An 18254-nucleotide genomic window follows, 5' to 3' on the forward strand; every position below is an offset into this window, starting at 1 on the left:
GAACCACGGACTGACGCTGAGAGTTCAGCCAAATCTTAGTAGATATACAGCGGCATCTGTCATAAGGACATTTCGACAAGGAAATGGGTAAAAGAAAATCTGTCTACAGTTACAGAAATCAGCTGCTCATTGTATGCACCATATCAGCACTTTTGATACCCATCCCTGTGATCTTTGAGGCGTGAGGGTCGAGAACGACAAGGAGGAAGGGGGCCCATATTCATGCGAGGGTTTACGATCTCCGGCCCCAGGCTCAGGTACCCCTCGTTCAGGCCATGGACCAATGTGACCAATTCAACGCCACAACTTTGCAAGGATGGATTCGACATTCAAGACGGTTGTCTTGCCAATAAGTATATTGCCTGATGTTGATGAAATTCTCTGGCCAGATCCAGCTAGGCAAAGAGATATGTATGATGTCTAGTATTTTCTGTACTTTTTCAGATCATTTTTTTGTTTGTTGTTGATTTTTTGTGATTGTAACCTGTACTGGATACCATATTTTATGTTTGTCTGTTGTTTGCTGAGCTAACAGTGTTATGCACACTACTGTAGTAGCATGAAAACTTGTGATTCTCCATGTTGACATGTTGACTGATTTGGATATATGGAGAGAAATAAATTATATTTTCTGCAGCATTGGTCTTGTGTAGTTTTGGTGAACTTATTGTAAATTTCTCAGTGTAATTCATTTACAGTACTCTAATCACTGGGAAGTAGAATTGCTAAAAGTGTTTTAGGTTAGCAACAGCAGTGTGTATCTGGTTAAAACTTAATTAAGTTAAATGAAACGTGTGTGTTTCATATGGTAACAAAATATGTTTTTTATAAATTAGTGTATAGTTTTTGCAAGAGTGTTTCATTTTGTGCCCTGGTAAATAAGTGTATCATTTTGATTTGTTGTGTTTAGAAAAGGAAAGCAAATCACTTTTGTGTCTTAGGTAGAGAATTGTGTGTAATGTTTTGAAAAAAGTGTTTTATGCAATTGAAAACTGAGTGAAAGGCTGAGAAATAGCTTATGGTTTTGGAGATTTGCTGTGTAGTTTTGCACTTTGAGTCAGAGGTTTCAAAAATCGTGTGACATGAAAAGATTTTGTGTGTAAGCAGTTGGAAAAAACTGTAAGCAATCGAACAAATCTGTAAATACAATATTTGTGATTGTCCGTAAAGGCAGCATATTCCAAGCGGTTGCTCGGAGCTACGGAGTATTTGTTTCCCCATGCTACTTCAACGCGCCGCGAGAAGCGTTGCCGCCCCCTAGGTGCTTTGACGTCACCGGCGTCCGTCTTTGCACATGGATGGAGAAGTGTACAGGCTCAGTCAAAGCTGTGCTCGCCCCGCTCTCCTCCTCCAGCTATTTGCCAGCCCCGTCTACATAGACAGCCAGCCGCTCACCGTCCTGCTGCTGCGCGGAGTCGTGTCTTCTCCCTCCGAGCTCCAGCGTCGTTTTATCCCCTTTGCGAGGATCTCCAAGGGACCGGCCAGCGAGTACGGTCGCGTCTCTTTTGGGGGGGAAGTTCAGATTTGTCTCTGCGACTTTTGTTCTCCAATTGCCCTTCAAGACATCCAGAGAAAATGGCCAGACCTCTTCCTATAAACCAAACTTTCCTGCCGCCGACTCACGGCGTACTGAAATCCCTGCTGGAAAACCCGCTAAAACTGCCTTTCCACCACAATGGAGGTACGTTTGTAACTATACTTGCACATACACTGACTCGGGTTTCGCCTCCTCTCTGTGGCGTTCCTCCGCTGGGCTATATTCATTCTGTAGACATCCATGTTTTTGACAGATAAAACGCCATAAAGGACACAGGTTAACTAAATCCACGGAGAGTGACTCCTCTTAAAATTCCACGAATGTTTTGTCGAAAAAGAAACTATGTAATCATATTAGTTGTCGTGTAGCAGAGATAAATAAAGCAGAATGTTGACGTTTCGGCTGAATGATAGTTGACTGACAGGTTGACTTGAACTTCAGCTCAAGCTAACAAGCTAGTTTAGGTATATTTATGATGTAAATTAGCATAATAAAAACCGATTTGCACGTGTCGTTTATTGTGACTAGGCTCTTTTTTTAGCTTGCAGTTGAGATTATACCCTTTAAACCTCCTTGTCTCTAATTGGATTTATGTTAGTGATAGCACAAGTTGTCGATAGAGGGCGTCTTTTCTGTTCTTAAGCTCTTGTGGATATTTTCTGTTTGTATTGAGTGTCCGACCTAAAGAGATCTAGATTTTAATCTTAAAGGGTCATTTCAACAAATAAAAACTAGGTTAAGGGTTACCTAACCCCTTAACCCTAACCACAAAACAATTGAATATATATATATATATATATATATATATATATATATATATATATATATATATATTATATAAAAAATATATAATTTTGAAAAATGACACAACATGCCTTGACAAACATTGAACTTTCAGTAAGGGGAAATAGTTTCCAAAGAAAATTCAAAAGTTCCCAGTTATCTTTTTTTTTCTTTTTTGGTAAATTTGAACTGACCCTTTGAACCCCAGGCATACTTTCTATGTATACCCATGCAATAACCTGTGATCCTCCTGCTGGGCGATAATGAAATGACTGTGAGCAAACATTTTGCAGGATTTGGGAAAGACAAGGAGGAAGCAAAGAAGCTGGACGATGAGAGCAGCACCGCCAACCACCCACAGTCGGCCTTCCTTGGCCCGACCCTCTGGGACAAGACACTGCCGTACGATGGGGACAACTTTCAGCTGGAGTACATGGACCTGGAGGAGTTCCTGTCGGAGAACGGCATCCCGGCCAACACAGAACAGGGAGACCAGGCAGCGCAGCAGGCACCGCAGGCGCAGCAGGCCTCGCCGCCCGCCCCACCCACCACGCCTACACCCACTGTGGTGGACCTCAGCAGCCGCGCTACCACCTCCATTCACACAGGCATGGCGCCTCAGACGTGTCTCCGCAGCCCCAGCACAGCAGGTAGGAACCACACGCAGTGGCGCCTTGAAACCTCACCTGCACACAAGGACCAGTGGGTTCACACACTTGTTCACAGATCCTCTGTGTCAGGGGAGGCTCTGGAAGGCTGTGAGGATGTTTACACACACACACACACACACACACACGCCCCTCCACCATTAGAGAAACCGCCATCCTAGAGATGCTACGAGAGAACACGTTTTTGTGGTTTGTGTCAGAAGGCATTGCCTCTGCGTGCAGATTTACATTTGTTTCTTATTTAGCTCCTAGTTAGAGCTTTTGACCACAGGTTAGGTACACCAAGACATGCTCAAGCTCAGATTTACAGCCCTAAACTGGACTTTGGAGTCCCAGAGTAAAGCAGGTTCATGTCCAAGGATGTAGCTCAGTCCATTTAGAAGGCTCTGCACACTGACTTTGTCTGCCATGAGTCATGTTTGCTTAATTTTCATTTTGTGCTTTGGTTGTAAAGGTGCATTGTAAGTTCTTACTCTGTAAGAGTTGGTTTTAATATACATTTTCATTTCCAAGATTTCCCTGCAGGGTTTGGTGACTACTGATTTTAAAAGCTGCGTTGCATTTCAGTGCTTCCGTTAGTCAAAAACGTATTTTATAAATTAGTGCATTGAATAATATTTAGCCTTTGTCCTGCAGGGTAATACATTTTTGATAAATTTCAAGGTGTTTTGTGAGATGTTGTTTTTTTTTTTTTTTTTTTTTTTTTCAACATTTGCATGTTGAGATCTACAACAGGCTCTACATGGAGTCATCTAAATATTTCAAGAAAGGTGGTGTTATAAACCTCAAAGCTAATACAGACCATTCTCATTCCAGTGTTTCAGCATTGTGGTGATCAAATAGAGCTTTTCGTAATAGAAAATCATAATATTGCAATGAGTTGACATTAGGCAGCTGGTATTTAGACAGTGTGTGTGTGTGTGTGTGTGTGTGTGTGTGTGTGTGTGTGTGTGTGTGTGTGTGTGTGTGTGTGTGTGTGTGTGTGTGTGTGTGTGTGTGTGTGTGTGTGTGTGTGTGTGTGTGTGTGTGTGTGTGTGTGTGTGTGTGTGTGTGTGTGTGTGTGTGTGTGTGTGTGTGTGTGTGTGTGTGTGTGTGTGTGTGTGTGTGTGTGTGTGTGTGTGATGTATAAGCCCTGTTTGCTTGTTTCACCTGTAAGTGCTGAAGAGGTGGAGTCCTGATTAAAAGCAACACGTATTGTTCCACTGAAGAGTGAATGAGTGCCTAAATAAAGTGTGTTAATGGACCAATGAGTCATATAATGAAATCACACAACCTACAATCGGTTAAATGCGGATTCACCTTGTGTGCAGCTGTGTATTGATCCCACCGATGATTAAAGACCAAATAGCTTGGATGATAATGGAGGATAAATGATTGATCACCATCCTGTCAACCTTTTCAAGGAGTGGTTTCGACCTGAGCAACAGCTACTCTTCAAGTCATTTGTCAGCTTAAATGCATGAAATCTGTCCCATTCTGCTTGTTTTTGGGTGGAGTCGTCCATGACGTGTTGTTCACCCTTCTGCAAGCAAACCGACTCACGGACAATCTTTTTTTCGTACGGCAAGTTCGCTACGTTCCTCATGCTCTCTTAAGTTTTTTTTTTTTTTTTTTTTTTTTTTTTTTTTTTTTTTTGGTCTAATAACCAAACAACTCTATTAGTCTATATAGTCCAATAATCTGATTATTTTCTTGATTAATAGATTAGTTGTTTGCTCTATAAAATGGTAACGAAAAAGTTCAAAAGTTCGGGCGTCTGGGTGGCTCACATGGTGTGGTGCGTGCCTATGTGCTCGGTGCTCGACGAAGCGACCGTGGGTTCGGTTCCGGCCTGCGGCCCTTTGCTGCATATCATTCTCCTCTCTCCCCTTTTCAGGTCTGGGCTGTCCTGTCAAAAATAAAATAAACGTAAAAAAAAAAAAGAATTCTTAAGCAAAAGTTCAAAGATCAGTGTTTCTCAAGGCCCAAGATGATGTCCTCAAATGTCTTGTTTTGTCCACAACTCAAAGACATTCAGTTTACTGTCACAGAGGAGGGGAGAAACTACAACATATTCCCATTTGAGAAGCTGGAATCGGATCATTTTTATTTGTTTTTTAATCAAAAATGACTTCGAAAATGACTGATTAATCAATTATCAAAATAGTTGGCGATTCATTTAGTAATGGACAACTAAACGATTTAAATCAATTAATCTTTGCAGCTCTAATTACATCTCACAATGATATAAACAAGCAAAATAGCTGTCACGAACGTACATTTGGTGCAGTGGATGTGTGCATTATGTCAGCTCTGACTCGTTTTTCGGCTCAGTGGGGGCACGCTGAACGAGAATCGGAAGTTTGGATCCACTCCCGCTTGTGAATCAAGTTGAACTAGTTCCTTTTTAAAAGTAAAAAAAAAAAAAAAAAAACGATTTGTTCGTAAATCTAACCTCACTAGTTGTGTCTTTTATAGATTTGGAAGGAAAAAAAACATTGAGATATTGTAATCCCTGTGCGTTCACCTTCACTGTAATGTGCTAAGTCTTTGCTTATAAAAGGGCCAGACAATGTAATTTATCACATTAGTGACATTATGAATGCCTTCCTGAACTCCGTATAACTTGTATCAAAAACTTATTATTATGTATTTCATTTCAGGTTTGACAGACACAAAAAACAACAGTGTGGGACAGTAACAAGCAACAGAAGATTAGCCTGAACAATAATGAAACAGACAACCTTGCAGGCATAGCACGAGAAGCACAGACAGGCACAGCAGACGAGACGAGATGGAATCCCATTCAATTAAAGTGAGAAACGTACAGCCAACAGTCCAGGCCGAAAACCCCCCTGAATGTTTAACTTGTCAGACTGTAATTAATTAAATGTATTCATAGAGCACATTTAAAAACAACGCATGTTGACCAAAGGCCATTTATAGAGGCTTAAATGTACAAACAAAGAGACTGAGAATGTTAACTTAATCCATTACTTTTAATCATTTTAACTGGTGATTTTAATTATGACTTTTAATTTAATATTTGTATCTAAATAGTTAGAAGAATTGATTGAAACACTAGTTGTTTAAGGCCTAGCCCTAGACAGTTTTATCATGATAAAGATTTTAGGTCATATCATCTAGAACTAGTTTTATGATAATTAATTTTTTATTAATTATTATTTCATGACTTCTCTAAAAATCCCTCATGAGGTATTTTGTGTGTGTGTGTGTGTGTGTGTGTGTGTGTGTGTGTGTGTGTGTGTGTGTGTGTGTGTGTGTGTGTGTGTGTGTGTGTGTGTGTGTGTGTGTGTGTGTGTGTGTGTGTGTGTGTGTGTGTGTGTGTGTGTGTGTGTGTGTGTGTGTGTGTGTGTGTGTGTGTGTGTGTGTGTGTGTGTGTGTGTGTGTGTGTGTGTGTGCATCTTCACATTTACCTCTCATGTGAACACGGCTGGGGTTTCCTGCAGCGTGCCGGGCCATGTGACAGACACATGCAGGCGCCGTGTGCAGCGCTGAGCTGCAAAACAGGAGCTTGTCACGGCATTAAGCTGCTTCCCTCTCCCCCCCCACCTCTCACTTTCACCCTCCCCTCTCCTCTCCTCTCCCTTTAACACTCTGCACTTCCCGTCCAGTCTTCCTCTCCCGCCCTCGCCGGGCTCAGCTCTGACACAACCTGGACTCGGAGCCAAGGCACAGGCTGTACCCTGCAGAGATCACATGGAATCTGGTGTACTTGTGTCACGTGCGTTCAATGTTGTTCCAGTATGTCGAGCCTCGTCTCGCCTAACCAGCCATTCCACCACCACTAACGCCACCACCACCCACAACAACCACCACAATCCCTATGTGTCCACTTGCAAGCAATACAGCAGGCGGCTGATAGCATTGTTATCACAACTATCGAACAGATGAATGGGAGTTTTCAGCGTTTTCTCAGTCTGAACGGACTGCAGATGTTAAGGGGATCTGTAGCTACGTTTTACATGGAGCCTAATATTCCGATTTATTTATCGTTTAAAAGGCCCAAACAGAATACAACTGAACTGGACCTCTGCTGACAGTTTGTTGTGTCCTATTCAAACAAGTCCACAGAAAAAATGAACGACGCCGGGATAGACAGAAGCGTTGAACAAATTAATAAACCACATGTCACACAGCTGTTCTGATTTTAAAAAGTGTCAGCGCATGTAAACACAAGACTGTATTAGATCACATCCTATGTAAACAGTTGACCCGAAATCTTCAATCAAAATGATTTCAATCAGAATGGAACAAAGTGTGCATGTAACTGCAGCTTGTGTTGGTTCAGGAGATGGACCCCTGTGCGCTGTTGGCAGGGGCCAAAGGGGAAGTCTGATTTATGAGGAGTCAAAGGGTGTGTTGTGGTGCATTCCAGTGTCTTAGTCAAGGAAAGGTTGCTCAATCGGCACATTTGAGAAACCTCAATCAGCACATTTGAGGCGCTAAATGTGGGGCTGACGTAAGTATCAACATGTAGAAATAATTAAGTGTGTCAGAGAAGGCTAAGAGGCAGCAGTCGGTCAATACTTTTCAGTGTACTTATCAGACCTGCACTCTGAAAAGTATAAATGTTGTATCTTTGTAGAAGCCAATTTCCTATGGCCTGGTTTCTTGCAATCTGAGTAGCTCTCCTCTCAAATGTCTTGTCATTTGGTCTGCGGACAGGATCAGCATGCCCTGCATGATTAACCTGCAGGAATTATTATTATTATCATTATTAGAGGAATTTAATGTCATGGAAACAAAAATAAATTCAGCAGGGTTTGGTTGATACATTTAATGGATGATGTGTTAGTTAGTATCCTGCAGATGATCAAGTGGTTTATGTTCTTGTTCTGATCTCTTGGACTATGTATATTTATATTTGCAAAGAAAATAATACTAGCTATACTGCCCTTATTTTTTATATTATATGACTGTTTTTCTGAAAATGTCTTATTTTTATAGTTTTTCTATTTATCTGTTTTGTCTGAAAATGTCCTATCTGTGGTAATGTTTTATGTTTTGTGTGGACCCCAGGAAGAGTAGCTGATGTTCTGCAGTTTTAAATGAGAACTATGCAGTTCTTTAGCTTCATTTACCTTAACTGAACAGCTTCGGAGTCATTGGAATGGTTATATGACTTTTTTCAGGTTGAATGGTGGACGTCTTGCTCCCCGCTAGTGCCTTTGAGCAGAAAAACCACCTTTGCAATTTTCGCCACCCTTTCAACCTGCCTCAGCGTCAGAAGTATCGCGTGATATCAGGTCTCGCGATGTAACGAATTGCTTCCCGGCACTGCACGCATACAGGAACCGGCTAGCTATAAGAACAAGGTAGCAATAGAGTTTTTAACACTATTGTCACAGCTGAGCCGGCAAAAAAGAAGCAGAAAGCTAGGAAAGCATTGCCAGAGGAACAGAGAGGAAACGGCAGACTGACCGAGCGAGGAGTCAGACATGAGTAAACCTCGGAGCTGCCAAATATCTATTCTGAAGCTGTAGGGGGAGCTCTATAGAGAAACCTGTGAGCAAAAAGCGATGTGAAATGGCCAAAACTGCATAGAGCCTCTTTAACAACAATGAAGCTATATGGCACAGAGGAAGAAGATATATCACGCAATACTTGCACCAGTTTGAAACACATTTGCAGTTTGCAAATTCTGAACCGAGTTTATAGCAAATTCGGTGCTAAAGGGCAAAAGATTTTATTTATTTTTTCTTTCTAAGTGCAGTCTCTGAGAGAAAGAAATGTCTGTTGTTGGTCCCGTGTTCCACCCAGGTCAGAGTTCAGGAGCTCTGTCCCTGCACACAGATACTACCAACAGCACAGCTTATCACTACCTGTAGTTTTATTATCTCCATAGCTGCACGATAACACAGTTATCCCCAGTTACTCTGATAGGATCATCTAGCGTGACACCAACCTGCAGCCAGCGGTGTGCGTAAATAGATAAATACTGTCCCATCAATTTACAAAATTCCGCAGGTATTCAATCAAGAGTTATTCCAGCTTTTACACAGCTCTTTTGTAGGTCAACTCATGACTGCCTCTTCCTGGCTTGTTAATTTTAGATTTCCTGTAGAGGAGGGGAACTATTTTGTGAATTCACATCCACGTCTGCTTCCTCTTCCCTGGAATGTTTCGAACGTCAGTTGAGGACATTACAGGTTAATGAGCGGGCTTGTATGTCTACTTTTAGCCCGTGATCATGCTGCTGTGTTTTAACTTTGCTAATTAGGGGATCAAAATTACCCGTAAAGATTTTTTCAGGTTTGAGTGCAGGCCTGACAGATTGTCTAAGACAGCGTCTTAGACAGTGAGTAAGTAGTGAGTAAGTAGTTTGCTGTCTGGCTGGGCTCAGTGTATGAATGGTGGAAGGTCATGTTGGGCCATATGTTTCGGTTCTTAGCTTATGGATGGATTACCTGGAGATAATCAGGATTTCCCATTATAGGTCCGTGTGTGTGACTGGGTGTGACTGGGTGTGACTGGGTGTGACTGGGTGTGACTGGGTGTGACTGGGTGTGACTGGGTGTGACTGGGTGTGTGACTGGGTGTGTGACTGGGTGTTGAACCTCAATACGGTGAAGCGACGAGTCGACAAAACAGTTAGTTGAATGACAGAAAAGGTATTAGAAACAGTTTTGATTACCAATTTAGTCAAATATGCCAAACACGCTCTGGTTCCAGCATCTCAAATGTGAAGTCCAAGCAAGTATAGTAAGTAAGTATAGTCCAAGCAATTAACCATTAAGTCTAGATCAGGAATGTACCGATCTGACTTTTTGAGTACCGATACGATACTTGGGCTTTTGGGAGTCAGTATCAGCCTGATACCAGTATCAGATTGAGACATCCCTAGTCGCGTCCCTACTTTTTTTTTTTTTTTTTTGGTACCGTAGCACCGAGTATCAAATCGACAACACCCAAAGTCTGCCCTGAATGTCCGATCACACTCAGTCTTGTATACTTCAGTGCTTAAACGATAAATCGGTTAGTTGTTGAAAAGGAATTGATCAACAATTTGAATAACTTTTTGATATCTTTGGGTTTTGGATTTGTGGTTGGCTAAAGCAATATATTTATGCTCTTGCCAGGTTTATTTTATAATTTTTTTTTTTTGGGACATTTCATTAACTAAATGATTCATGGATTAACCAAGGAAATAAATTGGCAAATCAAACTGTACGTGCCAGTTTTAGACTGCCAGTAATTTTATTAAGGTAGCCAGTTTTTGTATGGCACTACTTGTTGTTAAATGGAAAAAGTGTTTTTTCGGAACACACGTTGATATTTGTTTAAGTAAAATGTGGGAAAAATTGGTATCCAATTGAAAAAATGCCCATCCTTACCAGCCGTACATGTGTGTAGTGTACATGCATTGAGGCATATATCTGAAACATATGTTGTTGTTACGTTTTCACGTGGGTATTTTTCCACATTTTTTGTTCAGTTTTACAAGGCGATAATTAGACGGCTTTAATAGTCCTGCATAGTTTTTCAAACGTGTGTGTGTGTGTGTGTGTGTGTGTGTGTGTGTGTGTGTGTGTGTGTGTGTGTGTGTGTGTGTGTGTGTGTGTGTGTGTGTGTGTGTGTGTGTGTGTGTGTGTGTGTGTGTGTGTGTGTGTGTGTGTGTGTGTGTGTGTGTGTCAGCTCATCACTTCCTCTGGGTGGGACAGTGTCTCCCGATGTACAGACAGCACAGACGACTGAGCACAGACTTCCTGTTTGCTTGTGATTTGTACCCAGAGAGCAGTCAGAGCCGAATTTGATGGGCCCCCTTCTCAAATCTCCACCGCAGCCAACGGAGGAGAAAAAAAGCAGTTTGACCGCGTACACTCTGATAGGTCAGCGGCATTGACTGGCTGTCATCGCAGGCTCACACGTACACACATGTAGGTCATGATGTTCTAGCTGGCAGCGTAACGGCAAATGACAGCTAATGAAAATGCCGGCTGCTTTCATTCGTATTTCCAATCGTTTCTCATCGAGCTTTTTGTGTCAAGTGAGGAAATGCAGCTGTGGTTTGTATGACAAAACAAATGAGCGCTAATGTGATAAATCACAGAAAAACGGTTGCATTTGGGTCAGCTAATGGAAGTGAATCGCTCTCCGCTGGTCGGCCCCGCAGCTTCAGATCTATTAGAGAAGCTCTGCACAACGGGAAGACAGACGTGAAGGCATGAGGTGGTTTGAGATGAGCTGACAGGAGCTGCTTATAGCTGCAGAGTTTTAAGATGAAACGGTTTGTGGAGGTATAATTGCTCACCTGTGTTTTAAACTGTGTGATAGCAGTCACCAGTGAACCATCACCTTATCGTGGTGGAGAGGTTTGTGTGTCTCTGTGAACCTGAGGGCTGTGTTGTCTGGAGCTTTGTGCTCCTGGTAGGGTCTCCCAAGGCAAAGTGGTCTCAGGTGAGGGGCCAGACAAAGAATGGTTCAAAAACCCCAATGAAAAAGCTAAGCAGAGATGGAGTGACCCTGCCCGGAGGAAGCCGGGGCCCCGTCTGGAGCCAGGCCCAGACGGTGGGCTCGCCGGCGAAGCGCCTGGTGGCCGGGTTTGCCACGGAGCCCGGCCGGGCACAGCCCGAACAAGCTACGTGGCAACTCCTCTCCATCCCATGGGCCCACCACCTGTGGGAGGAACCGTTGGGGTCGGGTGCGATGCCACATGGGTGGCAGTGAAGGTCAGGGGCCTCGACGGACCAGACCCGGGCAGCAGACGCTGGCTCTGGGGACGTGGAACGTCACCTCTCTGTGGGGGAAGGAGCCGGAACTGGTGCGGGAGGTGGAGCGCTACCGGTTAGATCTGGTGGGGCTTACCTCTACGCACAGTCTTGGTTCTGGAACCATACTCCTGGATAGGGGTTGGACTCTTTTCTTCTCCGGAGTTGCCCAGGGTGTGAGGCGCCGGGCGGGTGTGGGGATACTCACAAGCCCCCGGCTGAGCGCCGCTGTGTTGGAGTTTACCCCCGTGGACGAGAGGGTCGCCTCCCTACGCCTGCGGGTTGTGGTGGGGAAAACTCTGACTGTTGTTTGTGCATATGCACCAAACAGGAGTTCGGAGTATTCGGCCTTCTTGAGACCTTGACTGGAGTCCTGCATGGGGCTCCAGTGGGGGACTCCATTGTTCTGCTGGGGACTTCAACGCACACGGGCAATGATGGAGACACCTGGAGAGGCGTGATTGGGAGGAACGGCCTCCCTGATCTAAACCAGAGTGGTTGTTTGTTGTTGGACTTCTGTGCTAGTCATGGATTGTCTATAACGAACACCATGTTCGAACATAGGGATGCTCATAAGTGTACCTGGTACCAGAGCACCCTAGGCCAAGGTCAATGATCGATTTCATAATCGTTTCATCTGATCTGAGGCCGTATGTTTTGGACACTCGGGTGAAGAGAGGGGCAGAGCTGTCAACCGATCACCATCTGGTGGTGAGTTGGGTCAGAGGGTGGGGAAGACTCTGGACAGACCTGGTAAGCCCAAACGTGTAGTGCGGGTAAATTGGGAACGTCTGGAGGAGGCCCCTGTCCAACAGACTTTCAACTCACACCTCCGGCGGAGCTTTTCGTGCATCCCTGTGGAGGCTGGGGGCATTGAACCCGAGTGGACAATGTTCAAAGTTTCCATTGCTGAAGCTGCAGCGAGGAGCTGTGGTCTTAGGGTCTTAGGGTCTTAGGTGCCTCAAGGGGCGGTAACCCACGAACACCGTGGTGGACAACGGTGGTCAGGGAAGCCGTCCGACTGAAGAAGGAGTCTTTCCGGGATATGTTATCCCGGAGGACTCCGGAGGCAGTTGCAGGGTACCGAAGGGCCCGAAGGGCTGCAGCCTCTGCCGTGAAAGAGGCAAAGCAGCGGGTGTGGGAGAAGTTTGGAGAAGACATGGAGAAGGACTTTTCGGTCGGCACCAAAGTGCTTCTGGAAAACTGTTCGCCACCTCAGGAGGGGGGAGGGGGAACCATCCAAGCTGTGTACAGTAAGGATGGGACACTGTTGACCTCAACTGAGGAGGTAATAGGGGCGGTGGAAGGAGCACTTTGAGGAACTCCTGAATCCGACTAATACGCCCTCTATGTTAGAGGCAGAGCTGGAGGATAATGGGGATTGTCGCCGATTTCCCAGGCGGAAGTCACTGATGTAGTCAAACAACTACACAGTGGCAAAGCCCCGGGATTGATGAGATCCGGCCCAGAAATGCTCAAGGCTCTGGGTGTGGAGGGGCTGTCCTGGTTGACACGCCTTTTCAACATTGCGTGGAAGTCTGGGGCGGTGCCAAAGGAGTGGCAGACTGGGGTGGTGGTTCCCCTTTTTAAAAGGGGGACCAGAGGGTGTGTGCCAATTATAGGGGTATCACACTTCTCAGCCTCCCTGGTAAAGTCTACTCCAAGGTGCTGGAAAGGAGGGTTCGCCAATAGTCGAACCTCGGGTTGAGGAGGAACAATGCGGATTCCGTCCTGGTCGTGGAACAACGGACCAGCTCTTCACTCTCGCAAGGATCCTGGAGGGAGCCTGGGAGTATGCCCAACCGGTCTACATGTGTTTTGTGGATTTGGAGAAGGCGTATGACCGGGTCCCCGGGAGATACTGTGGGAGGTGCTGCGGGAGTATGGGGTGAGGGGGTCTCTTCTCAGGGCCATCCAATCTCTGTACAACCAAAGCGAGAGCTGTGTCCGGGTTCTCGGTAGTAAGTCGGACTCGTTTCAGGTGAGGGTTGGCCTCCGCCAGGGCTGCGCTTTGTCACCAATCCTGTTTGTAGTATTTATGGACAGGATATCGAGGCGTGAGTCGGGTGGGGAGGGGTTGCAGTTTGGTGGGCTGGGGATCTCATCGCTGCTCTTTGCAGATGATGTGGTCCTGATGGCATCATCTGCCTGCGAACTTCAGCACTCACTGGATCGGTTCGCAACCGAGTGTGAAGCGGTTGGGATGAGGATCAGCACCTCTAAATCTGAGGCCATGGTTCTCAGCAGGAAACCGATGGAATGCCTTCTCCAGGTAGGGAATGAGTCCTTACCCCAAGTGAAGGAGTTCAAGTACCTTGGGGTTGTGTTCACGAGTGAGGGGACAATGGAGCAGGAGATTGGTCGGAGAATCGGCGCAGCGGGTGCGGTATTGCATTCAATCTATCGCACCGTTGTGACGAAAAGAGAGCTTAGCCAGAAGGCAAAGCTCGATCTACCGGTTTTAGTTCCTACCCTCACCTATGGTCATGAAGGCTGGGTCATGACCGAAAGAACGAGATCCAGGGTACAAGCGGCTGAAATGGGTTTCCTCAGGAGGGTGGCTGGCGTCTCCCTTAGAGATAGGGTGAGAAGCTCACTCATCCGTGAGGAGCTCGGAGAGAGCCGCTGCCCCTTTTCGTCCGAAAGGAGCCAGTTGAGGTGGTTCGGGCATCTGGTAAGGATGCCCCCTGGGCGCCTCCCTAGGGAGGTGTTCCAGGCACGTCCAGCTGGGAGGAGGCCTCGGGGAAGACCCAGGACTAGGTGGAGGGATTATATCTCCAACCTGGCCTGGGAACGCCTCGGGATCCCCCAGTCGGAGCTGGTTAATGTTGCTCGGGAAAGGGAAGTTTGGGGTCCCCTGCTGGAGCTGCTCCGCCTGCCGGTTGGATGAGGCAAATACTTCAGATTAAGGGTTTGTTGTTTTTTTTGTTTTTTTCTTCTAGAAAAGTAGTCGCTGTTCTCTTGCTTTAAAACCCCTGCACCGGACACTCAGGCTTGCACCAGTTCTAAATGGATCAGCCCCTTGAAGACCCAAACATGTGAGCTCGGAGGGATAAAGGCAGCTTTCAGCTCCCCCTCAGAGGCCTCCTGCTCCCTTCTCTTCACCGCGTGTCCTGAGTCCAGCTTTAACAGGCTTTACACAAAAGATCTGCTAAAGAGGACTCACTCATGACATTGCATGACCTATAACTAAGGCTGGGCATTGTTCACAAATGTTTGGTACCGATACCAGTACCGTGACTTCCATGCCAATTCCTAAACAATACTTTTTTCGATACCAATTTTATAAACCAAAAAGAAATTACAACATTACACATTAAGGCACAAATCTTTTTTATTTTTTAGCTCCTACCACGTGAGCCCCCTCTCTGTGCGTAGCGTTGAGTTTTTCCTGTGTGTCAGTCAATCAGCGTCATTATTAGATCTTGGTAGAAGCATGCTGCATGCTTATTGGCTCACTCACGCTGATGAGTTGTACTCATTGGTTGTTTAGATTGGATATGGAATGCTGAGGCATTTTTTTGATTGTCAATACTTTAGTGGCAATTCTGTCGGTGCCTACAAAGCATCGAATTCGGTACCAAGCCCTACCTATTACACGCAGTGGAAGTGCCACCGTGCCTTTTAGTGGTGCCATTTAGACACATTGGAGTCTAAATCAGAGGTGTTAAGAGTTTGGTTCCTGCCGACTTGTCCCCTCTTTAAATAATTAGAGGTTTTCAATTAGGGCTGCACAATACAAGGATAATATCTAATTGCGATTCTTTTCGACATTGCAATATGATTCACGTTATTGGAATGATCTTTTTTTTTATCATTGTTTTCATTTTCATTGACAAATTTTAAAAACCGAGAATACGAGGATCTGTACCATACAAAGATGTTTTCTCTACTTTTCAACACGCTTTACACCCTCTTTTCAAGAAAATAGGATGATTCTGTCCACTCGCGGCCGGGTTAGCTCAGTTGGTAGAGCAGGCGCACATATAAAGAGGTTTACTCCTCGACGCAGCGGCCGCGGGTTCGACTCCGACCTGCGGCCCTTTGCTGCATGTCATTCCCCCCTTTCTCTCCCCTTTCATGTCTTCATCTGTGAAAATAAAGGCCTAAAAATGCCCCAAAAAATAATCTTTAATGTGTGTGTTATTTTTGTGTTGCCCCCCCTGCAGCACTGCCCTCAGCCCGAGACACCCCCAGCCCCATCGACCCAGAGTCCATCCAGGTGCCCCTGGCCTACGAGCCCGACCCGCAAGACCTGGCTCTGTCCAGCGTGCCCGGCCAGGAAATGTTCGACCCCAGGAAACGCAAATTCTCCGCCGAGGAGCTGAAGCCGCAGCCCATGATCAAGAAAGCACGCAAGATCTTCATCCCCGAAGACCTGAAGGTAAACTGCTGCTCTGTCTCTGTCTGCCATTGTCAGATGTTTGGGCCTGTTGTTATGTCACCATTTTAAACCTTTTTAATAGGAAAAAAAAAGTAAATTGTAGTCAGCAGCTGTCACCTCCAACATGATGCAAGTCTTTAATTCTTCTATCTATTTAAAAATTGATCAATAATAAGTTGTTAAAAAGCTTTGACGTTGATTATTTTTGCAAGGGAGAATGCTTGAAATGTTTTCTTACTAATGTTAAGACAGCAAATATACAGTTTTTTTGATTTGTTTTTTACACCGCAGATGAGTCCAAATAATGTTTTTAATTTGTCGCTACAGCAGCAAAACATGATTACCTTTTTTTTTTTTTTTTTTTTTTTTTTTTTTTTTTTTTTTTTTATTAGATGTTTCTAATGAAAAGCTCCAAGGTTTTCAACAGCTGATCTGTGGATTGGAGTTTGCTGTATTTACTTTTGATAATAACTTAAAGTGACAGAGTTGGTTCATGTCTCGACCCTGTGACCCTGCCAGCAGCTAGAGGCCTTAATCATGGGACTTATTAAACCACAAGACTAATCATCAGACTATGGGTCCGATGACAGAGAACAAACAAATCATACAAAACTGTACTTAAAAAAAAAAAAAAAAAAGTAAAAAAACCCTCCCCTATGTTGTATTCAGTGCTGACCCGTGCGCTCTGCTCCCCAGGACGACAGGTACTGGGCCCGCCGCAGAAAGAACAACGTGGCAGCCAAGAGGTCCCGGGACGCCCGGCGGCTGAAGGAAAACCAGATCGCCATCCGGGCCAGCTTTCTGGAGAAGGAGAACGCCGCTCTCCGCATGGAGGTAGCAGAGATGAGGAAGGAGCTGGGCCGCTGCAAGAACATTGTGGCTAAATACGAGGCCCGGCACGGTTCCCTGTGAGCCCCCAAACCACCCCCCTCCCCCCCTACCCTCTCCCTCCCAACCCCACACCCACTTCACTCCCCCAACATGCCTTCCATCGAGTTTGAAGGACAATGTGTCTCTTTTGGTGGAACTGCCCCTCTTCCCTCCTCTTCCTCCTCTCCCCTCAACCAACACACACCTGTATGATTCTGGTATTATAACTGTCATTTTGACTTTGATCATAAGCTTCGGTTTGTCTGTTCCTTCTATTTTCTGTAGACATCACTTGACTAAATATTGACAGTACATAGATGCGTATATGTATTTACAAACTCTGAGGAGTTGTGAGCCGACCCACCAGCTGAGTCCCCTGCTTCTTTCCATTTTTGAGAAACGATGCCATGCTGTTTGTTGTTCACTTTCATACCAATTTTATACGCGAGATTAGGACTGAAAACAGTTGTTTTCTGGTTCTGTTCTTCTACTACTACTTCTTCTTCTTCTGTGTTATGATGTGACGTGTCCGAGAGCCTGCTTATACCCCACAAATCTTTTGTTTTTTAAGCCCTGTAAAAGTAGTTTTTTTTTTTTTTTTTTTTTTTTTTTTTTTTTTTTTTTACCATCAGCAACATTATCTTCTTTATAACTTTGTCCTTGATGTTCATGTTTTATTTCAGTTGTCTAACCTCCCAGCGCTCCAACACATCTCCGCTCCAGCTTCTCCAACAGCACTCTGGGTATTTTAATGTTCAGATAGCACTTTATAAAAAACAAAATATAAAAATATTTTTTTTTTTTTGCTGTGCAATCGTGGGCGTAGCTTTGCAGTTTATTTTTTTCTTCTTCTTCATCAACCAGCAATAATTCCTGTCCAGAACTAAACTAACAAGACTACCTACATGTTTCTAAACCCCTTCCTGCTCCCCGGCAGATCTCCCGTCTGTTTTCAACTCTCATTAAAAGATAACTTTATATAACCTCTGCACTAATGCGTGTCTCACAATCTGATCCGTGCAATGTTTCCACTCGCTCAAAATTTCTTCTTCCTCATATTTATCTACCTTTTCGTTCTCAGATGGAAGATTGTTTTTTATATATATATATATATATATATATATATATATATATATATATATATATATATATATATATATATAAATACTACTCTTGACATTGTCGTTTAGCCTCCTCTTTTCAGATTTAAGCATGATTTTTTTTTTTTCTGTTTGACTTAGCATGATTTAATATTTTATTTTAGAAATCAATACAGATGTCTGTAGTCTCTCATAGTAGCT

General features: G+C 44.5%; 1 protein-coding gene across 1 annotated transcript; it reads left to right on the forward strand.

The window, feature by feature from the left end:
• The first annotated feature begins 1260 nt into the window (after window positions 1–1260).
• Window positions 1261–17879, forward strand: hlfa (HLF transcription factor, PAR bZIP family member a). The gene is made up of 5 exons (XM_028599771.1): window positions 1261–1681; window positions 2614–2970; window positions 15869–16083; window positions 16780–16998; window positions 17648–17879. The coding sequence occupies exons 1-4, from the start codon at window positions 1576–1578 to the stop codon at window positions 16993–16995; spliced, it is 894 nt and encodes a 297-aa protein (XP_028455572.1). The 5' UTR covers window positions 1261–1575; the 3' UTR covers window positions 16996–16998; window positions 17648–17879.
• The last annotated feature ends 375 nt before the right edge of the window (window positions 17880–18254 follow it).

The sequence above is a fragment of the Perca flavescens genome, chromosome 15, assembly GCF_004354835.1.
Source record: "Perca flavescens isolate YP-PL-M2 chromosome 15, PFLA_1.0, whole genome shotgun sequence".
NCBI classification, from domain to species: domain Eukaryota; kingdom Metazoa; phylum Chordata; class Actinopteri; order Perciformes; family Percidae; genus Perca; species Perca flavescens.